This window comes from Hylaeus anthracinus, unplaced genomic scaffold (assembly GCF_026225885.1).
Source record: "Hylaeus anthracinus isolate JK02 unplaced genomic scaffold, UHH_iyHylAnth1.0_haploid 11994, whole genome shotgun sequence".
In the NCBI taxonomy this organism is placed as follows: domain Eukaryota; kingdom Metazoa; phylum Arthropoda; class Insecta; order Hymenoptera; family Colletidae; genus Hylaeus; species Hylaeus anthracinus.
Genome location: NW_026534341.1, coordinates 4,037,722 through 4,062,348, shown reverse-complemented (window position 1 = coordinate 4,062,348; position 24,627 = coordinate 4,037,722). Strand labels below are relative to the sequence as shown.

General features: G+C 36.2%; 1 protein-coding gene across 3 annotated transcripts in view; it reads left to right on the top strand.

Moving 5' to 3' along the window:
* The window catches only part of LOC128889066 (fasciclin-3), a 434,295-nt gene extending 410,414 nt beyond the window's left edge, over positions 1-23,881 (top strand). Inside the window, exons 8-11 of one of the 3 annotated variants that reach the window (XM_054146383.1) lie at positions 15,928-15,958; positions 16,561-16,641; positions 20,234-20,405; positions 20,603-23,881. In XM_054146383.1, coding sequence (XP_054002358.1) covers positions 15,928-15,958; positions 16,561-16,641; positions 20,234-20,405; positions 20,603-20,803 — 485 coding nt within the window. In that variant the 3' untranslated portion in view covers positions 20,804-23,881. Of the gene's footprint in view, positions 1-461; positions 4,550-15,927; positions 15,959-16,560; positions 16,642-20,233; positions 20,406-20,602 lie in introns of those variants that run through there. The other 2 variants (XM_054146384.1, XM_054146385.1) reach the window with 2 other exon arrangements.
* The last annotated feature ends 746 nt before the right edge of the window (positions 23,882-24,627 follow it).

The window sequence follows — 24,627 nt, the reverse complement described above, 5'->3', positions numbered from 1 at the left end:
GTAAAATAGAACTCAGAGCTTCTTAAACTTTCCCCTATACGGAGTCGTGTCAGGGTTCAATAAAGCATAAAACAAGTTTTTTATTACTTAAACAAATCAAAGTATTCGAACTCGTAATTACTACTACAAATTAAATTAATATCCTCATCGCAATGGTCTCTAAAATAGTCTGCGTAGAATTCAGTTGCATTCAATCGGATAATCGGGTTAAAAATAGGTGGTAGGAAATGTTTAAGAAGCCCTGCAGTAAGAAGTAACGCGAAGCGATCATCCTCGAGATCGGGAAACACTAACTCAGAACCGAGCGTACAAAGAACGACATGCGTAACAACACTAAAACAAAAATTGCGGAGAAAAGAAAAACTTAAAAAAACTAAACCAAAGAGAAAAATAGAAATCCACACATACACCACACACGCACACACTTTTGCCTTGACCGATCGTGGCGTTGCTTGTTGCAGCGAGGCGTCGAGGCGACGAGGAAGCTGCGAGCGGTGTCGGCGCAGGAAGCGAGGCGCACATCACCCCCGGGGACGAGGACGAAGAGGATCACGAAGACCCGCGTATCATCGACGAGAAAATGCCGCAGGGTGGCCAGGAGAATCCGATACACGCGAGCACGGAATACGTGAATGGCCGCACGGACGTCAAGGAGCCGAAGAAGGACGAAAAGACGGACACACCCGTTTAAGGATGGTTCGTCCTGCGACGATCGTTCCTTACTCGGACGCGGGAAAAAGCTGTCGACGCTCCTCGATTCGGTTCGGCGACCCTTTGCGCTGTTTTTTCACGTTGAGAGATTATATTCGCGGTACACAACGCGTTGCTCCAAGATCGTGGGACGATTTGAAATAATTCCGATTCGAACAGGAATCAATCGCTGGGGCTGAAATAATTTTTCTTTCTTTTTTATATTTTGTTTAAGACGCGTGGAATTTTAGTTGCGATCAGACTGCGTTACGCTGTCGGTGCATGATCATCGAGAGCGATCTAGATTGGTAGAGTAACACTAGGTTTACGGAGCACCATCATTTCGACACATTCCGGATTACACATGAAACCTTGCAGAAACCATTTACATTTTTCGCCGACCACTTTTGCTGACTTTTATCCGTATGAAGAGGCATAAATCTAAATTTCTTCACTGATAGATATGGACGCGACTGAAAAGAAAATTAACGTGATAAATAGACTGAGAATTTTGTGCAAGAAATAACAAAATAGTATGCAATAATATAAAAAAATATTGAAAGCAAAACTCATGTTATAATATTTGGAGAGTAGAATAAACTTCTATTCGCGTACAATTTTTATAGTTGCGTTTGCAAAGATTTTATTTTCATAAACATTCGCAGTCTAGTTATAAATATGAAAGAGAACAATGCAGCAACAAATTCGATGACGATTAGAACCTTCGTAAATCTAGTGTTAACTCTTCGGTTCCGATGGGCAGCTTTTTGTTTGGCATACGATGTGAAAAGATTGGTAGCTCGCTGGATCAAGTGCGTTCCGGTGAGCAATTTAACGTCTATTTCGATACTTTTATTCGCGAAACGATCGCTCGAAGCTCTGATTTGTTTTGTGTTTTATTCTTTTATTTTTATTTTCTTCGTAAAGTTTCTTTATTTCTAGACTTTGATAGAGATAGAAGTTAAGAGAATTACTATAGGAACTGGAGGGTTGAATAACATGTTTTGAATTTATTGAACGATGATCACTCATCGCGGTGTAGTTAGCTAATTATTATTTAGTAATATCTAATCTCCCTGGCTAAAAGTCTTTACTTATTACAATTTTAACGATTATATCGAGATCTGATACTGTACAAATATCACTCTTTTTATTTATTATTTTCTATTGGTAGACTACCGAAGATCCGATCTTGCACCTTGACTTTTCGTAATGTTTTTACTTTAACGTTTTTTTATTTTAATATCTTTTGTATGGGTTCGAATAGAACTCGGTGGTTTCGTTTGGTTTATTAGCGACATTTTATTGTTAATTGTAAAATTACAATTCGACCCCTTGCAGAATAAAAAAAGATTTCTTTCTCTTTCGAATTGGAAATAAAATTACACAACAAATAATGTATGCTATGCCGTACGTGTAAAGTACTTAAAAGTAACCCTTTTGTGCAATTAGATACAGTGAAGATTCTTCATTTTCACTGCACATCAATCTATTCTATTGCAAATATAATGAAGTTGCAAGCAAAATATAAATTGAGCAGAACTGTGATGCGAATTGATTTGCATTACAATGTTACATATTCTATCAGTATATTTTAAGAACTATATCATGGACATGAAGGGGTTAAGGAAGCTAGGATAAATACAATTCGATATTTCCTTCCTAATCTAGACCTGCAAGGAATCGAAACGTTCAATTTTCGGAACAAAAAATCGCTAATGAAACAAACGAAGCCACCCAACTCAATTTATATTAGTTTTATCTCAAGATAGTTAGACATTTGTGTCTATATATCCCAGTGAAAGCGACAAGTATTCGAGGACACGTTTCGTCGACCTTCGTACTCAGGCTACTTCGATCCAACGTATCTTGGAGACACGTGCATCGGTACGCATCACCCTCCAATATTATTTTCAAACTTAATTATTGTTTTAGCGACAGCGTTCTTAAGCATAACATATTCTTTCGCATTATTTATCGGGTTAGTCGAAACCAGAATTGGACAGGCATCATTGATTGCCAGATGACAAACTACGTTTGCAATTTACAATCGTAGATCAGGAGATTCTAATCATTCCCAGATGATCGCGTCCAACCGATCATTCATCGTCAACATCATGCTGACGGACTGTTACAAGCCGAAACCATTATTAACGCTTATTTTTCCACTGTTGAATGCGAAATACAAACGTCCATTTGAACTTGAAGGCACTTCATTTATTACGAGTAAAAATTAATTTTAACTCAAGCATTATAATAATTCCAACAAGGTGTTAATCATGATTAGCGAAACGTCGATGCGATCGTCAATTCCATTTTGTCCAAAAACTGGAGAAGCCTAGCCCGACCCGCGAGAGTGCAAAGGGTCACAAAACTCGTTGTCAGCGAGGATCACGAGTACACGTGTTCCTCTCTCGCCTCGAATCTCAATAGTTTAAGGAGGAACGAGTCTCGCAATCAGTGCGTATTTATTTTAAACGACTCACGTTCAGTATTTTCCGAAGGGGTAGCGAAAGGAACCTTTCGTTCGAGACGAAAAGGACGAGACTGATTCCCGTTGGATCAGGATCAGGATCAGCTCTTCGCTTCCTCACTTTTCTTTATACGATTTCGTCTCTTCGATGGCAGCTGCGCGTAGCCTGAAACCACGATCGTGTTGCAAACGTCAGGATTGACTCAGGCTCTCGACTTTTCCTCGCGAACAAATTTCTGAATGTCTGGATAAAAGTTCTCGACCAGAGATGGGCAGAATTTTATTCGAATCACGAACAAGGTGTACATCCATCTTTTGTACATTCAAAATAACTATATCCGAATAACATAAATTATATAGTAATCGAAATTAAATACACAACGACTTAAGAGTGCAATTAATTTTATTTTGTGAACGACAATCTTATACAAGATGATATCAGAATACCTGCTTCGATGATCAAGATGTTTTTAATTCTTAGAGTTCGTTCTATAGATCACTGAAACTTTTGCTCTATCACTCAGAAATAATTCGATAGATTTCACACGTTGTTCGATATTCGAAGTTTTTATGTGGATGAGAATTTTGTCTGTCTTTACGCCGAGACTTTTGGACGAGGGAAAATCGACGGTTTGATCGATGCCATAGTCGCGTGAACGCGATTCTCCGCTCATCGACGATAGAGAACGATCCCTCGATGCCTCGACACTGCGCGCAAAAAATTCCCTCTCCTTTTGTCACGGTGTAAGTTTTGTAAATAGAAGTTTCGAAAGCGACGCGCCCGTCGTTATGAGCCTGGCGGGATTTCCGCCGCCATCTTTCCTTCGCGGGAGGATCACAACGGGGAAATTCGCTTGGGTCAAGATATTTACACACTACTAATACAACTGTACGTCGTTCGATCGTTAATTTTTCGAGGACCATCGGCTAAGAAACAAAATTCGATAAATACTTTGATAGTTCAAGTAATGCTCTAGCATATAGTCTGTCTAACGTTTTGTTTAATCATAAACGACGTTATTTTGATCTACAGGAATGCAGTATAACGAATATAAATTAAAAGCATGCAGATCGTAAAAGTGGCTAGTAGAAACGAAATTTGTTGAAACGAACCCAACAGAAGTATGTTCTTTCTCCCAAAAAGAGGAACCGATTGTCCTCTTATCCAATGTCATTCTTCAAGAACACGTGAATGCAAATCAAAAGTATAGATGTTGTAAATGTGGTTAGCGGAGTAAACTTATGATATATAAAATTGGTTGAGAAGAATACATGCATATGTTCTTGTTCCCGGGAGATGGAACTGGTTTGCTTCTATCCAACCATCGTTGGCAAATTATTTATTACTAAAGTTAATGAATATATGGCTTGGTAGACCAAATTACATTGTTATTTTTATACATTTCCAAACCAAACAATTGGTTTGCTTTAATTTTATTATTCTTTAAACGTTTCGTAAACGTCGAGAGGGGCAAAATTCTATTCGAATAATAGACGACGAATAAACCGCTGCATAACGATTTATTCGCCAATTTTATTCGAAACATTACACAAAAGTATTTGTATTGTCTCGCCATGGAGTAAAATTTCATTCTGTAACTAAAATTCGAATTTTTATTCAACAATTCACTCTTCATTCGTTATTCAAAATGTCGATCAATTCGAAAGAAATTGTGCTCGTCTCGAAGCGAGCGTACGTTTCATCGATCGAATAAAAAAAAAAGGTATATTTATTCGTGTCATCGTACGATCAGCCGCAGGACCTCGAAGAGTTAATCGATCAAGAGATCACTAAGGTATATCGTTAAGTAACACGTGTTTACGAGCTGTCCTTAAATTGTACTACTCTAGGAGAAGATAGTCGATTCTTAAGTAAGACTTTCGTACGAATTCTTGGAACTTTCCACGCGATCAGGTTCGCTCCCGTGATAGGGAACGACGATCTAGGGATTCGAGTATCGAGATCGAGACCGTCGATCGTCGACAGTCATCGTCCTCGTTCCGTCACTCATTAACGCAACTTCTGATAATTATTAACGAAGCAATTAACGGACTGGTAGTCGTGTGTAATTTTCAAAAGATCCATAGCTGGCTATCGCTGAATTCTGACACCAGAATTTTAATAGAAATGAGAATATATAATGTCGTGATCGTTGCCATTTTGTTGTCTGAAATTTAACAAAATTTATTAAATACATTTAACTCTTTGTGCATTTCTTGCAACATTTTACAACACAGACTAAAGTGACTTCATCCAGTGCATGGATTTCATTTTAATTCAATGAATCGTTACGTATGTATCGTGGATATCAATGTGGATGTGTATTGTTGTTTTATGGTAATGATTTCTAAAGAATGTCACGATATACGTTGTATAGCGTAACTCTGTGTTAATTAGCATGTCTAGACACCGTTTGCAAAAGGTTAAAAAAAACTGTTAAATAAAGCAGTCGCACCCACACATGCCACTACTTAAGTCGAGACATCTGTATTGTAAAAACAAGTCTGAAGCATTATTTTATAAACATCTGTGATTATGTATACCAAACATAAAAACAACTACTTCGCTGTGAACATAAAATGACAAAGTTACATTATCGTCAATCGGATGCGAATGAAAAGAAAAAAAAATTTTAATCGTAAAATTATGTAAGCGTTAATCAGCTATGGATTCGAAAAACAAGCATAAAAATTACGCCAGCGGCTGCGAGTTCGTTAAATGATCAACCACGAGAGGACGAGATCTGTTCTCCGCGAAGGGAAATCTAACGTCGAACGAATCGAATTCGTCTGTAGCCGAGTGTTTTTCTAATGGACGCATCAACGTTGAAGAGGCGATAGGAGGGGGAGAGAGTGAATATAGAAGAAAAATATATATCCTAGATCGAATTGCGCGCGCACGACGAACAGGAATCTCTCCCACGGTTCGCGAATTCCTTTCTAACGTTTCCCTGTGTTTTCAGAAATTTATTTCGAAAATGCCGCGACGCTGATAAATCGTCCCGATCGCTAAAAGGTATCGGAACGGTATATACAACGCGCGACAGAGTATGGAAATTTTTCCGGCCAAGAATTTCTCGCGAAGCTTTTAGATAGCGTTGTTCTACGTATCGACAGGAATGAATTATTATCGCGGGGAAACGACTGGCGACCTGCACGCGCGAGGAAAATCTATTAATATTGCGCCGTTACCACGTTCGAAGACAAACGAACACATTCCATGATGTTGCTTTCGTTACCAACTGGTTTTTTTTTTTTTTTTATCAGAACACACGTGCTGATCGACGTGTGATCGTATCGATTTTTTTTTTTTTTTTGTAATTTACCACGTCCCTCGGACAGTATTATTCGCATGGAAGCGACACGGTAGCCCGAAACACATGGCTATCTCTTTCAGTTTCGATTTTGACGGGGTTGACGACCCCTTCGTTGCGCAACAATTTTTCAGCGTACTTAGTACGCGTTGCATCATGAAACAATTCGTCGAGAATTTCTTTACCGCGAATTTTTTCGATAATTCTCTGCGATCGTGTCGCGACTTTTCTACTTGTAATTTCTTTTATATAACCACCGTATCTGGATGAAAATTGTTAACCCTTCGCGAAGTTCGATAGGTTGTCCTTAGAATCTAGACACATAGAGATTAAGGAAAAGTCGTATTTAATATGTGGACGAAAAGTGATTATAATTAATGATATTTCCTATGCGTTCAGACTTTAGGGACACCCTGTAGATAAGATGAATTGCGAAGAATCATTCTTTCCCCTCATCGCTTCGTCGGTGTCTCAGTGAATTGTTCAAACGTTGAATCGCTTTTCAACCAATTTTTTTATTAAGGATAGCGGAACGTTCGATTTTTACCAATCGTTTTTAACCGTTTTTATTGAGAATTATAGAACGTTCGATTATTGCAAATTTTATATAACGAGACCTTTTCGTCCCGTGTAAAGTGCACAATGTATGCCCGGGTGTTCATATAAAAAAAAAAGAAATTCGTGCAAGCGTCTATGTGGGTATCGTGGATATCACGCTATTGAACTCGAGGGATTAAGGCCAAATTTCAAATAGAAGGGTTAACACTGCCGATTAAAACCTCGTCGTGCCCAGCGATCGTGTTCTCGTTTTAACGATTCAACCCTCTGTGACCCAAATTATGGTTTGAAGAAAAGTTCTGAAAATAGTTATGCGATAGAAGCATTCACGAACACTAAGCGTCGTCAACCGGAGTCTGATGGCGCGGCCCTTAGACAGGGAGGTAGACGAAAATTGATCGCTTCTATGTTCCCCTACTCTGGTGTGAGAGACTGTAAAATAATTTTTGTGAACAGATTATACGTAGCTGATGCTATTCATTTATGAATGATAAGTATCGATAGTAAGATGAGATAGTGTTTTTCAAAAACGTAGATAATGGTTAATGCGACTTCGGACACACGTGGGATTATACATAGGGGGTTTAATCGTAAGCCGCGATCAGTATTTTCATTTTTTAGTCAGAATCGCGTCCATCCATCGCGCATCTTTTTTATATACTCGTGTCACGACGAAGACTGGAAACATTCCTCGCGCATTCAGATCTTTTTACCGAGAAAACACTTTTTTTAGAATGAATTTTATATCGCGAACGATACACCTATGAATTCATCGAGATATCCTACGACCAACGTTGGGCAAATTTTTAATCAAAATAACGATCGACGCATACGATTGCAATGGATGATCGTAATTCGTTAATCGTTGTTCATCGGTAACTTCCGAGTCGAAAATTTCTTTTCTACGTGTACAAACAATTTAACTGTTTAAGAATATTTTGTGAAAAAAAATGAAATTTTCTTTTTTGCTGTTATGTGTAATCAATAAAAAGTGATACAATTAACGAGTTTGTTGGACTTTGTAGAGAATAGATATTTTATTATTACTTTTGTTTTGTTTAATACCTTGCATTTTTTTTTATTGTGAAGTTGTTGCGAAGTATAACTTTCATAGTCGAAAATTGATTTCTCTACTTTGGAATAACTTGTCTCAATTTTATTGGATGACTTCATTATTTCGTCGACTTTAAACAGAAATCTTTAGAAATATATTGCTAAATAGATACATCGTTTGATTATGTAAAAAAGAAATTTTCGATGACTTCAATTCGATATCACTGACGAATAACCCTTAATTTAATCAATGATGGTCAAAAGCGATAGACTAATAATTCTAACGACTGATTTTTCAATCGTGTCACGTTACTTGATCAATTAGTTGAGAAGAATTAGTCGATTCTTTTCCAAAAATGTTTACGAACAATGACGCCACATTTCACAGACGTTTCAACCCCCTCTATAGCCCAAATTATATCTGACTTCTCTACAAAATAACACATTGGTAATTAAAAATATCTGATTGCGGTTGTAGAGGGTTTGTCCAAGATTTCTCATGCGATCCACGCGAATCGTTTCATCCGCAGTAGTCGAAACGACGAATAGTCAGACACTTTGGCAGCTGCATTTCGGACGAAGAATTTGTCCATTAAGCGTTCGCTCGTCGCTCAGACAGTGTCTCGTGTTTTCCCTCTTCTTCACGACGGAAACAGTATTTGCAAGTATTTTCACGTTAACGACTTTTTAATGAGATTACAAGGGACGCGCTCCGTTTTCCATCGCGCCCGTCCTGGCGTCCCGAAGCCCCGTTCTTGTGCGTCATCAACCTTACGATCGATATCTGTTTTTCCCTTCATTGACATACGAGATAGACGTTTATAGGTTTGGATAATATTATCGTTTTGCACTTTGACACATCGCAGCAGTAATATAAGATCTCTCGAAGACTGAACGTATCCATTTTATTTTAGTACGAATATTACTTATTTCGTGTACTCGAACGATGCTGGAACACATAATAGAATGTTGTTTCTGGTAGTCAGACGAATAAAGCACAGACTGTTTGTTTTTCACATTTGCCTTGTGTTTAGTTTGGAACGAATTCAATTGATCAATCGAGTATCTTTCTTATCCTAAGAAGGCTAATTCAGAACAGAAATTTCAGTAAAAAATCAGCAAATTATATGAACAATTCCAAGAAAAAGGGAGAAATTTTCAAGCATTATTACCCACAAATAAAAAATATAAAAAAATCAAAAACACTACATTTCTATTGTAAATAATATTGCTTCTAAATTTCTTCTGTTCATCGGTACACTCAATCGATCGCAAGTGTGGTGATCCACAAGACCATGAACGAACCACATCGAACGTTGACCCGCACACGGGGTTTATTGCTTAACTAAAGAGAAACATAAAGAAAAGCGTGACTAGAATCTAGCGAGAAGAAGTGAGTTTCGTAATTTCATTATCATTCCCGTCGACAATAAGTGTTGTTTGTACTTTTGTACTGGTGATCTTCGCTTAGCTCAGTCGTCACGATACATAAACCGCAGACACAAAAAAAACATATACCCATGCACGCGTCACGTTCAGAGAAGGGTGAAATTTCATTCGAACGATACACGACGAATAAAATCAACCATCGGATATGTAACGATTTTTATTCGATTGAATAATTCCAGCGAGTTTTCGTTCATTCGAGAGATTTAATACTGCTTCCTTGCATTGAGAGTGTCATATTGAAAATTTTAACAAATTTGAAAGGTACTTGAGAGTGGATTAATAATATTTCTAATGCTGAAGGCTTCTTTGAAATAGAAGAAACGAAAAAGTAATGGTTTCGTAATGAAAATGATTCAATTTTGCAAGGCCATGAAACTATTTGAAATAAACACATACTACTTTGGAAACATGTTACAAAAAATGATAAAAGAACTAACAAATTTCTTTGCTCAATAAAACTCGTGCTCCTTTGCTCGCGCCACTATCAATGCCCAAAAGCTGTATTACTCTACAATTAAGAATTTCGTTTCAATTCAACCATTACCGAACGAATGAAATGTGTTCGCCATTATTTGATCTAAACAAGAATATCTTGCCCGTCTCTGGCTACACGAAACTCACGCGTACGTATAACAGAGAAAAGAGGTTCACGAACAGTGAGAAATTATTAAAGTAATCGTCGTTACGGGGAGATGTATTTAAAAAAAAAAAAAAAAAGGAAAACGAAAAGAAAATAATAACGAACGGGATGGCGAGACGATGAAAGAGAATCGATCCCTGCATCTGTCATTCGTTGACGAAACATTTCCGAATTCTGCACATACACTCTTTCACTTTTTTCCATATGCGATCGTGTTTTCGCTTACAAAGAGGGATCGTCCGGTCCGACGAGTTTCGCGTGTTTGCATCGAGAACGGAAGAAAAATTTGGACGACGGAAAGTAAAAGAAAAACGATAGAAAGAGATTGATCCCGAGCGAATTCGTCGGACGATGGCGACCGAAAATTACTGCGTGTTGTATATATTAAAAGTATATATATATATAAATAAATATATATATATATATATATAAATATATTATAAATATTATGGTACGAGATTGAATAATAGTAATGAATATATATTATATTCTGTGTCGAGGGCACTTGGCTTGCAACTCGTAAATATTAACTGAATACTTATTTATCCACTTGCACTCCAATTGCCGAGCGACCTGTCGTTATCCGTGAATTTTTGAGAGGAAGACTATTATCGGGCAGAGTATAGGGTTACACTTAAGGGTGATTTAAGAAATTCGCGAAGGTCGATAGAAGTGGACGATTGAGGATTGAAATAGGGGGGTGGGGTGGGGTGGGGTGGGGGGGGTGGAGGAGGAATCTAAAGCGTGGATATTAAGATAATTAAGGATCGATTACGTGTATGTTGCCAATTAAGTACTTTGTATCGTGTTCGCGACGTCGAAGCGTTGTTTGCGCCGTTAAAGAGGCTGAGCCGCGTACGAGTGTCTACTTCGAGCGATCCAACGACCCTGTTCTGCCATGATCGAGAGATCCGCGGCATGGATCTACTGCCTTTCGTTGCGTTGTAGGTTTAGTAAGGTTGTGACGTCCAAGTTGAGCCTCATTTTTTTAGCGTAACAATGATCACCCTACGAAAGGTATTCAAAGCATCGAGGATAAATTGTTCCTTGATTTCTGATTCGTTTATTACAAAATTAAATCGAGGAATTTAGGTCCAGCTATTCTAGCAAGGAGGTAAGTCTCAGGAACGATAGGAGTTGGTTAAAGTTGAATTGGGTCCGCAATGTTTGCACCAGAAGATCCGGTACTATTCTAAAGTACTGCAAATAGATTCTCAGATCCAAAATAATAAGTCTGCATCAATCATTAGAACTTGAATGCCACAGATCTTGGTCATATACGGTACGAATATAGAATATGTTAGTAGATCGATATTTCTAGTCTGTAACCTCTTTTACCCTCAGATATTTGACAATTTTACAAACGATCCAAAATAAAAATTCCATAATTATAACAAGCACTGCGCTAACCAGTCTCAATCGTTCCTGGGTCAACATAAAGAGCACATGTTCATCTTTTAAACAAACGTTTCGATCAAGCGGACACCTGACGCGTCACAACTGAATATTTTAATTAATTCTTAAGTGGTAATGCGATTACTTTGCCTGTACGACTTCGTCCTGCCAATTCAACCTGAAAACCTCGATTTTTCGCAATTGTCCAGATTAGCAGAACAGGACAGTTCCTTCGTGCGTTCTCCGCGAGTCACGTGTGACCGTCGTGGTAATATATTATGTGTACTGACCAGAGATGGGCAGAATTTTATTCGGCCAATTGTGCAATTCAGATTGGGATTTTGAAAAAAACTATAGAAATTTTAACACAATGTACTCGTTATTCGAAGTGAATTGTGCGTATGAGAATTTTGCCCATCGCTGGCACCAGCGAACAATCTATTTGCGTGTGTAACAAAGCCTAAAAAAAGAAGGAAGCTTGAACGATGATTGGACGATGTATCGAACAGTTAGGGAACCCATGGCCGCCCAAACTTTTTATACGGATAATATAGGCCACGCGCGATTTTTAAACATTTTACACAATGTCCACCAATACGAATACAAATACGCTATTCCATGTCTCGCTTAAGAGAAGCAGGGTAGCGATGAATCCTGAAAAGAAAGTCTATTAAGTGCGTTCTTTGCAACTGTTGCGATTAAGGTGACCGTTTCACGAAACTCTAAAACCGTCGTTAGTGCCTTTTTTGGGACAGCAATGTCTCGCGAGAACATGGAAAACAAATATAGAAGAAGTAACATTAGTAACATTCCATAGGTGATTCGTCAGTATTAGCATTTGCAAAATTGCCTGTGACGCTTACGTGTTGATTACGTCAATGTTTCAAAGGTAATAAATCGTTGTTATTATTTCACGTCGGTTTTTATTGGAACGATAAAATACTCTAATTGCTCAGTGGTCGATGTGGACCCTTGATCTCTTTCTTTGAAACGTGAAATCATTTCTGCAGTATCTAGAACATGGCACAAATCGGAATAATTTATTTGGTTATCTTAAGCGCAATAGGGTTGATGGAACTAAGGCTGAGACTACACGAATTTTTTTGTATTTGAATAGTCAAACAATATAGTGTTTCGACGCAAACATCGAACAGTTTTCAAACATTCCACTATTTGATGTGTACTATAAATCGAGTTATTTGAATTCATAATTTATTAACGATACTTCATACTTGGAATTAATTTGTTCATGTTGTTCGACTGGAAGTAGTATCGTGTACGCTGTACCTTCCAGCAGAAAAGACTCAATCAGCGAAAGAAGTAACTGGGATATTTAAAAAACACTCGAACAAATTGCTTGTCAAAGAATATTCAAAACAAGATGTTCAAACGACGATATTCAAAAAATGATATTCCAAAAGTAATATTCAGTACGTGATATTCAAATACTCGTATTCGAAAAATGTTATTACAATTGTAAAATTTAAAATGTGATATTCGAATAATAAAAATTAAAAGATTACATTCTAATAATAATATTCAAAAATGATATTCGAATAGTAATATTTAAATAGTGGACTCATATAGTGGACTCCTCAGACACTCAAAGTTCGTTTATGATATTCAATTGCCTAGAAAACATTCGAATAGTGCCAGCCCTAAACGAAACTACAATCGCAAAAAGGATCATTAATGGGGCCCATAAAAGAAAAAAATACAAAAAAAAAACAACACAGATTTGTATTCTGAAATCACTGCCAAATATAAGCACTGGACACCCCCTCTAATCCTTTCACAAAAAAAAAAACAAATGGAAAAGAACTGAATTTCGCCGAGAAAACTATGCTGCCGTAAATGAAAACACGACGATAATAAACCCAAACATCGTACGACTCTATCTTCTGTACAATGTTTGACACGCGTTCAGCCTGCGTAGCGACCACGACAATGATACGCGTCGATACGATAAAATCGATTAACGCAGAATTTTTAAGGATAATTAAGCGCGGATACGTTTAATGTACAAAAATTCCTTGCGGTACATTTTTAATGACGTTAAGACACTTATTTCGTAATTTGATTTCCACGATTCATTGATTGTAACCGATACAATTATTTGAAACATGATCATGCTACGTTTACCATTTGTATGCGGTATACATCGAGAACTATACGTACGTACATACGTATTACACGGAAACACACATAGGACACACATTTAGCCGAGAAACGGGCGATTAAATTGGATATTCTGTTCCATTATTACGTTTACATTTATTTTATTTTTTTATAAGAAAATTAGAAATAATGCTCGAAGTTGAACATTTGTAAAACTTATTGATATTAACGGGAGTGGTTAATACTTGTAACATTGTAAGAAGCATGATCGTTGGCCATACAATGAAGTATATATATATTATATATATATAATATATATATATTTAATGTTAACGTAAGTTTAGATATTAAATACGACTATAACGATAAAGGATTACGAATACCTGAAAATGGTGTTCTCTGAAACATTTTTAGAAGTCAATCATATTAATTAGACGAGCGTAAGCCGAACAGTGATTCGAAACGCGATGCGATTGGCTTGCGTTTGATAAACGTCAGCTTTGAACATCCGTTCTTCGGTACCGACGTTTTTTCTATACTTTTTGTAACGAGGGCCCAATGTAAACAGCATCAACGACGAGAGAGCACTTTAAGAATACTTCAGAGATCGCTACTTTAATGAATGAAAAGTTGAGGTAAAAACGAGTGAAAAAGAAAAAAGATGAAACGTCAACAAGAGATTTAAATTACGACTTTACGATTAAGAAAATAAGAGAGAAGGCGCAGTTTGAATGTTATACGGTCGATAAATGGAATACGAGAAAAATAATTAAAAAAAAAAAAAAAAGAATCATACGCGCGTACGTATGTATCACACACATGAATATATATATACACACACATACACAAACACGTACACAGACACTGCGAGCACATAACAAAAAAAAAAAATAAATAAAACGAATACGAGAAGAACATGAACATTTTGTATCTGTACTTGTAGATACAACGCAGTAGGCAAGAGTAAATCTAATTAAGAATTCAAATGAAATTAATATATAGAAAGCTGTATGTAATTAATTGTAAGTTCATTCATCGCTATGATATTATACTTAGGTATTATATGATTTTTGAAATAAAACATTTGTTTTAAATACAGACGATAGTACACGAAAATATGCCATCCTATCACCGTTAGGATTTACTGAATTTCATTTCGATTTTGCAGAAATTGAATACGCGAATTGCCAATCGTGTCAGAGGTATTAGAATATTAATGCGATATGATTATCCGTTTGGTATAACTACTGCTCGAAATCAATTGGAAATTAGTTGATTTAATTCTGGCTTTGCTTACATTTGTCACTGCTATCGAACTCGGTAATAATGCAGTAGCGTTTGTAGCATTTGTGCAAATATCAAATGTTTGTTTATTAAATTGTTCATCGACTGTTCACACGTGGACAAATGCAAGTGATTCAATAACATACACTCCCGTTTGAAAGTTCGTGGTATAGCTGTAAATAAGAGATGAATTTATATGTTGATTGATTGCAAATCATTTTTCAATTGTTGAAACAATTAATTGATATTACAATTAAAATTAATATCACCAAGAAGAGACTTTCTCCTATACGTATGTAAAGTATTACGTACTGTGTCGTATAAAAATAGAATCCTGTAAAATTGATCTGACTGCTCTATTTCGTTAACAAAAATTTTGTCTATATTTCTTTAAGTTTGTTGTATATTCATTCAATTGTTTTAAGTTTCGAATGATACAATTCAAACGAATTTCCTTTTGTAAAAATATCTCACTCTTACTTTTCAAATCACTAAGTATCTTGTATTTAGTATGCATGAGCTTCCTAACACAATACAAGTGGTTTCCAATTAAAGGCTTAACAAGCCATTCTACAGGTTGTCATAAAGAATTTATAATTATAGACTTTCTTGACACTACGATAATTCATTTCAAAATCGTTTTTCCAATCGTCAATATCATTCTTTACACTTTCCTCACGCAACCAAAATTAAGAATCGGTCAAATATCCTATCAACAGCCACTAATCAATCAAGGGATGTTGGTGGGATATTTGGCCAGTTTTTAGTTGGAAAATTTGTATTTTTCTAAATGTAAAAGTCCCTTTTTTTTTTAACGAAATAGGACAAGATAGCGAGAATTGAATGAGCTGATAGAACGAAACTTTCGTTCGGTAGTGGTTTTGTTAATTTTTAGAGATATAAATTGTCCCATTGCGATTAAACGAAACCTATCTCTTTTCAATTGTTTTCAGGTAGCTCAACGAGTAGGAACCTCGGCGAATCGTAAGTATTCGTTTTTTCCAGGTTTCGTAGTGGACTTTTGGTAGCACTTACGCACTCTTGATGTTTCTATAGTTCCCAACGAATTTCGTAACTAATACTCCCCCTACAACCCCTGCTAAATAGCGCTTACCGTAGTGAGAATACTTTGATTGCTCGCCTGATGAAACTTTACTGCACCCATGTGGCATGAGAAGCCACACGATGAATCTCTGACTTAACGTTGCACTGCTTCGTTTTTATTTATAAAATTTAATTTAAATCTAAAATTCAACTATCAAAATCTATCTGAAAATAATTTTATGCGACAATCTCCACTGTACTTTTAATCAGTTTGTACGTTCACACAAACTTTGGATTATTTTTGTGTACTGAATCTATCTCTAAACTGGACCTATAAATCATTATACCGGTACTATTTGCAACATCGTGGATGTCTTATAAAAACGTAAAAAGTCTGTGCCAGAATTAAAAATTCAGTACGATTCCCCTAACGATTCAGTGTACAAGGAAAGCGGTTGAAGGAAAATTCGTTCTCGTCGCCCCTTGCAATTTTTTCCTTATATCGGTATTTACCATATTGCAAGCAGATCGCACATTTTCAGAGACTTCGCGGATCCAACAACGAGCATTAGTCTCCTTCGTTTTGAGAAATCGAAAACTCCAGAGGCTGTCGGTAGCCAAAGGCAAGCCTTTTTTTGATTTTTTTCCCATCAAGCTTCGAATCGTCGCATCATCACTCTATGGGAAATACCGAAATACATGGCGATCAATTAACATTGCTCGAGCTTCGATCCACATTGTCTCGTGTTAATGCTACTCTGACCTCCTTAAGTTAATTTGTCCTTACTAACACGTCTGACTATCTAAGAAAAATGAGATTCTCTAATTTTCTTCGTGTTATAATGTACAGTAACAAATTAATATCACAAACTTCTTCTCAACAAACGCTTGTATATTTGTAGTGGAAAAATTTATTTGTGAACATCAAACACATCATTTAATTTAGTCATATTGACGGACTGTATATAAAAATAAATTTTTGTGATGTGTACCAGCAGCAGTTATACGTTTAACGTAGTAGTTAATCGAGCGTCTTGGATAGGATAACTTAACTAAGGAGGACAGTATTTTTAATCAGTGTTGGTTTGGTTTGAAAATATTTCACAGCAATTGTGACAATTACGCGGCAACATTAAGGACGGGTAATCTGTACATAACGATTTAATGATTTCGATGATACATCGCCTAAATGATCGTTTCCTTTGAGATCAAGTTTTTGTGATAATATATTTCAACATTGCTTATGAGTAGGCTGCATTTATGCATTTATGACGTCTGCAAGTATGGAAAGCATATGCTAAACGCATGTGGAATGTACAAACTTATGCAACTATCGATAGTTATATTATAATTTACGAAATATGTTTTTCATGTGTTTTGTATATGATTTCTTTTTAATCACACGAAATAAATACACAAACTCTACAGGCTGCTTGTAAAGATACAAATTTCTTCATAATTTTGCAATTTTACTGCAAAATAAAAATTGCAATCTTTAATTTAAATAAGGTTAATTCATATGGAGAATTCTTTGAAGATTATAAACTTCTTCGTATAAGAAGAAAGTTCATTGGCAGAATTTTCGTAGGAACATCATCTCTTACACTGCATTGTACCTAATCATCGCTTCTTATGCTTAATTCGATCGCTTTTTCTCAATCATTTCTTTTACAATACATGCTTATTAAAAAGAAACTCCTGTACCTATCAAATCTTTTTTTAACGTGTAAACCAACGACTACAAGTAAAAACTTTTAACATAAAATACAAAATTAAATTACTCACACTGTTCCGATTCCAGTAATACAATTAGGTAAGTGTGAACAATCACGCGAATACTATTCCAATTGAATACACGAATCTTTTGAAAGCTACAATCCCTTTGGAGCGAGACTGAGAACACAATTTGTTATTTCGTACGATTTCTTGTTATTCGTATTACCGATAATTATTGCAAATAAGTAGTAAAGATTTCCAGAAAATTACGAATCTGTCGCAATAACTTCTTTTGCGATGGTCAAAGGTAGTTATCCTTGAACGTACCAGTCGTGATCGATTAAGTTTTTCTAAACCAAGACCTCCGTATATGTAAGTGACACCTACTAGATCAATATCTTCATTGACTTTGAAATGAATATATTGTTATCGACAATATAAAATTATAAAAAACTTATCAAAACACTTCGTGCCTGTATCTAGACTGAATGATTATTACTTCCTTTAGTCACGGTGTTTTCTATTATCTTTTGATTGTTCCGTCCGCAACGCGATTCTTTACGAGAGAATCTCCGGGGTTGTAAAGCACGTTACGCTTACAAGGAAACGTCGGTGAGTGTTACACCGCGATTTCGATGAAACTTGATACACTTGTTTGTGGGACTTTCCTAGGAATCACCCCATCTTCAGTTAGTGCCACTTTTGCGTTTCAAGGGAGAAACTACCTTTTTTGTCCGTGCCGGCCCTTTTACTTTTGCGCTTATAACTCGGAAATGATCAGAGATATTAAAAAAGTGTTTAAGTAAACATTGCACCGATTTTAGATGCCTATAAACCAGTATTAACAAATTTTCTAGACATTTTTTGTTTTTCAAAACTCATTCTCCCTCCACCCGAATGTTTGAAAATTTTCGGTTGTCAACGAAACACGTTGATAAAAATTCTAAAGGTCTCGTGGACGGTCGTGACTAAACTGATATTTCCGGCAATATCACCGCGACTCTGAAGAATAGCCTTGCTTCGCGAGTACGTCCCAAACTTTCGTTGGCCTTCCCGTAATTGTTCCTTAGCGTCGGACGGAACATTGACAGTCCCTTGAAATAAAATACGAAAAAAAATATATATATCGAATCGAGTAACCTCGTTTTTCGAAGTCGGTAAAAAAAGTATAATTATTGCGAAGCTCTTTTCGTGCGGACACTATCGAAAACACGAATATATTATGTAATAACAACTAGTTCACCCGGAATACTTGCCGAGTAAGATGTGATTCAGCAATCGTGATAATGCAAAACTTGGAGGAGTGAAGTTTTTTTGCAGTCATAAATCCAGAATAGTATTTTCAGAGGAGTGCGATTACTTTCGAGATAATACTTGAAGACCGTATATCGTCATACTGAAAAATACGTTGCAGTCATTATTGAGCATATTAAGTGGAAGAGCAATTGATGCTTATGGATTGACGCACCATGATACGTACATTGGTACCTACAATAATACAACAATTTTGGTGTATACCAATTGGCAACCTGACAAGGAGGATACGAGAAAATGGACAAAGCACAAGATACCTATATAAGCACCAATCGAGATCGTCAGGATGTTTACTCAGGAATCAGAATTCATCATTCACTACTCAAACGATCCAGTCGATCAGTCATCAATGGACTGAAAACGTTTCACCTCCTCGACATAATCCAGATGTCTAGATCCTAGAAATATTATGCCACGACTATTGTTTTTTGTACAATTAACAAAGCCAATCTAAATGAAGCATTTAAAAAACTACACATTATACGTATATATAAGATTAGAACTTGAGTTGCTTTATACTAGTAGTCATCTAAGTTGTGTTATACAAATAGTATCAAAGTTAAATTATATCAGTAGTATTTAAATTAATTTAGTAGTTTCTAAGCACATTATTGTCGAATTCTACCGTATCGTCGCTTTACTTATTTGAATACATCCAAATCAAATAAAGAACATGTTTTACTCTTTAAACATCACATCCAACGCTTACATCTTATCCGTATTCAATATAAGTATGAACATACAGACTCGGTGACCATCAAAACATGACGGGAATCACTTAAGCACGTCGTCACAAATGGATCACGTTTGAGTAATTGACGTCACTGGTGAACCAATGACATCAGTGATAGGTCACTGACGTCATAATTGAATCATTTACGTCAATGGCGAATCAATGGCGTCACCGATCTGTCGATGACTAAAGTAATATTTTAAACACTTTTTGGGGACATAATTTCTTAACGGACAAGATGTCACGGTTGAAATTATCACTGACGCGTGTGAAAACCAAATTGTTCACGAATCGTAGTGCCTAGTTGACGCGTTTTGAATGCCTCGTAATTCTTTCATTTATGTTTGGCTTCGCATCGTTTCAAAAGTTGTATCGCTGCTTGCAACATATATCAAAGCATATTCTGTAAAAACGAAACAAACACTATAAGGAAGTTATCTTTTATTGACTAGAAGCGACACGGAAAGTGCTGGCCGATACTCCAGGACAGAAGTGGATGGATCATCTCGAAGTGGAAAGAAACCGAAAATTAGCTTCAGTCGACTATTCAAACGTAACAAGGACAAAGTGTCTGGCGTTGACACCGACACCATGAGGACTGTCGTCACAGTCGACGACGAAAAGGTAATGCTTTTATTTCAAAGGTCTCAAGCCAATAACTTCCTACTCTTTTTGAGATAAAAATATACGAGATAGAGAATAAAAAGTTGGGATATTTATTAGAAAATGTATCGTAAATTGTTTAATAACAAATTCAAGTCGATGATAGAATATAGAAATAATACGTTACACGTCTCGACTATAAAATTTCAATTTCACAGCTTCAGACCGCTGCGCCAGGTCAACAGGGCCAGGAAAATAAGCCTCCGACCACGGGCGAAGGTGGAATTGTTTACGCGGAATTAGACTTGACGCAGCAACAACAGGGTGCTGCCCCGCGAGTCCTGAACGAGGATAAAACTGAATACGCCGAAATTTTATATACAAAACCAGCGACGGAGGAGGAAACGCCCAACGAATAGATCTTCGTCGTTCTCAGCACGATGATTTCATACACAATCAAACTTCTACCTTTCCGCCAATCGCGATCGCGTTTTATTTGATCTATTTCTGTTTACGTCTTACGATAGAGATAAAGAATTGTTTTGATATGTTTCGTTTTATATTTTATACGCGACGGTTAGTCTCAGACAACTGGTTCGATAATTGTGAGTTTTAATTTATTTGTATTAATCGTAGAACGATAAACGAAAGTGAATACAGTAGCGTAACAAACAATTCTACGGATAGTGTGTTAAAATTTATTATGGGAAGTCAACCCCTTTTTTTAAATATTCGATTAGTGTTTTATCTTGTTTAAAATAATTGGATCGAGTATCTAAACCACGCGTGTACTACTCAAGAAATAAATAAATCTACGTTTTTTGAATCTTTGATATCTTTAAGTTTCACAGAAAAATTGACAACCTGTAATTTCCAGAATTATATAAATTGTAATCCCTGACGAATATTTCTGGTGAGACAATTATGGGAACATTTATTTAGCGTTTATTCCAAAATTTATATCTACAAAAAAGAATTGTTAATTGTTAAAATTTGAGTTGCACACTCCTAGTTATGTCACTGTCCGAACGTATGGGGTCAGGTAATGCGAAATTTTGAATTCTACTATAAAATAATAAGGAATGATATTTAAAGGACGATATCTAAAGCAAATGCAATAGTCAAAGAGCAATGGTTCGAGTAAATTCGAAAAGAAGCATTAAGTATGAAGGGAATTACATTAAAAGCTATTCAAATATGTTTTACCACACGATTGCACCTGACTGAAAAGAATCCATGGATCCGCTATAATTTAGTACTTCTTACCTAGCTACTTGTTCCAAGTATCTTTAAATTTATACGTGGAAGAAAGTGAAAATTAAAAACAATTTAATACGTATCGGAAAATTGCCACGAGACGATTCAAATTATCTTAAATGTTATTGATAAACTGGACCTGGAATTTCGTCGATTGAAGGGCGAAATTAATTCTACGTACAGAAAACTAGAAACCTGATCGTCTTCTATTACAGTGATTTTCAAGGTACCTTAAGGTTCCCGATAGTTTTCAACGAAACGAAGGAATTGAACTTCTAAAAACGAATATACAATTTGGAAATCACAAACGGTGACTTCGTTATAAGTCACGTAAAATCGAACCATGGAGAATGTTGTTGAAGAATATGTATCTTTATGCGAGGGAAAATAAATTCATGTTACCATAAGCAGAGACGGGCAGAATTCTTATCTAGATCAGTATGTCGAATAACAAATTACTCGTTTGATGAAAACTACCAATTTTAATGATAAAATAAAATTATATTTCATACTAAACGAACAAAGACCATCTATTCTAACAACTATTCAGCAGATATAAACCTAGCGTATAAATCGCCATAAGGTGTTTCATATTCGTCACGTGTTATTCGAATAAAATTCTGTCCATCTCTGACCATAACAATTAGTCTTAACCGTTTGCCTTTCGATATGCGTCCAATGCTGTACCAAGACGAAGAAGACTCGATGTTCGGAGTTGAACTAAATGTTCTGCAATGATAACACGGCCTCGTGAAAGTATATTATAACGCAACGACGTAGCCTAATTGTTTCATTCGTGTGCGAGTCGTTGGTAACTATAAATGGCCAAGGTACGCCGAACTTGCAGAATGCAAATTCTAAAGCGAATTGTTTTCGCATACTTTAGCATCGAGTCGTTAAAAAGGGTCCCATAGAAATTACCAGCACAGGCTTCGCATACCAGAATTCACCGACAATAGTTTTGACAGACACCAATATCGACCGCGATATATATTCTTTGCGTTTGATTACGAAGAGGGTTTAATTTAAAGATTTATGTATTATAGAGAATATATATCGCGGTCAATATTAGTGTCGATCAAAACTGGCGTTGGCGAAATCTGTATCGGTCATTTCCATGGGCCTCGTAAAAAATGCATCGATGCGTTAATCGGTGCAGCGAGCACGAAAGAAAGACGAATTAACGTACTTAAATCACTATTGTTAATATTGTTGTCGCGCATTTAAATGTAATCTAAGTGTAACCGTTCGTATCGCACGGGCTGTTCGTTTGAAAGTTGCTTGAAAAGTTCGCTTCCTATAAGCCGCTGTGAATATGTACAAGATACTCAACTAATAAAATACAAATGTATCGAATTTTACGATGGTTGAACGACTAAAGATATCAAATGTTGAGATTCCAACTTAAATTAACTCCAACTCCGGTATTGTCCATTGATTTCAAACGAAAGTTTATCTACGATGTCTTACGCGGAAACATAATTGAAAATCATTATTTAATTGATACATCGATCACATTGAATCATATCAGACGAAGGATTCGAGCTGCTTGAAAACGGCGTATACTGTGTTATGTATATTGTGGATTTTCGAATGCTTGAAGACTCTATATATATATATATATGAATTACTTTTCTTTTGTACCACGATCACTACGAATCGTATATTAACCCAAGAGTAGGCACACAGAGGACTACTATCGGATGCTCCTTGGAATTGAAACTATTTTTTGTTGTTGTGCTACATTGGTTTCATTTTAAATGTACTTAACAGGAGAAATTAACGAATTCTTCTTTATTTAAATGCGAAGTAACAAATTGAGAGTTTGGCAGACTTTATGTTGCAAATGCAAACCTACTCAAGGGTTAAGGATCAGCGAACGCGAAGAATTATTATCTTTAGTTGCGTGTGCCGCCATTAACGTTGTCCCTAGATATTTAAGACGTATCTTAATGTTGCTTATACACTTTAGAATTTCTATTATTTTTTTTTACAAACGTAACTCGTTTTTCTACTACCTTTATGATATGTGTTATTACTACCCTGTATCGTTATTAAGCTTAGTCCTGTGTCATTGTCTTCGCGGATAGAATAAACTTTATAAAATAATGTTCAACTTACGCATGTATAGTTTTTCTTTTTGTAAAGTTTTGATTTTAATCTTAAGTGCCGTCCACTACTGAAATTTCTTACTAATTTGTACGTTCTTTTGTCAAATAAATTACAATTTGATCAACGTGTTTGCATCGCCAACTTATTTCCTCTCACAGGTAGTTTTAACATTTGTTATTTGTTATAATATTCTAAAGAATGAAGCTAAATTAGTTTCGATAATCATAATCGACTTTGAGTTACCACAATTTCGAAAATAACATGAAATTAATAAACTAACTTTTAAAACACAACGCGATATCGAACTGTTTCTTTTAATATCCATTTATTTTTTTCGTTGTATGTAACTTTGCGTCTCGTATTTATTTATATTCCGCGATTATATTTACATCATTTTGTAAAATTTTTGTACAAAAGGCAAACAATATCTACTACATTTCATTCCACGAAGCAACGAGGACGACACAATGACTTCCAATAAAGGATTAGCTTCGAGTCCGCTTAATTTTGAAAGTAATTAATTAAAAACACGTACACGCATTAAACATCAGCATTACAGGAACTATTTTACGAAACTAGCTCGATCCTCATGCTTCATCTTCCGTTTCCGTAATTGCCTCCTCATCTTCCGTCGTGGCTTCCGCCTCGGTGAAAGTTTCCTCTTCCGTCGCCTCTTTCTCAGTCTCTGGCGAATTGTACCTCATTTCGTCCACGTATGTCGGATCCTCTTCGACTATTGTGCGAATGCTTCCAGGCTTGGTTTCCTGTTTAGGTGCCTTCGGCAACCGATGCTTGTAAGTTTTGTAGACGTCGTGTCGCATGTTAGCCGTCCACGAGCGAAACTCTTGGCGTGCCGTTTCCGTGAGGAAGCTGG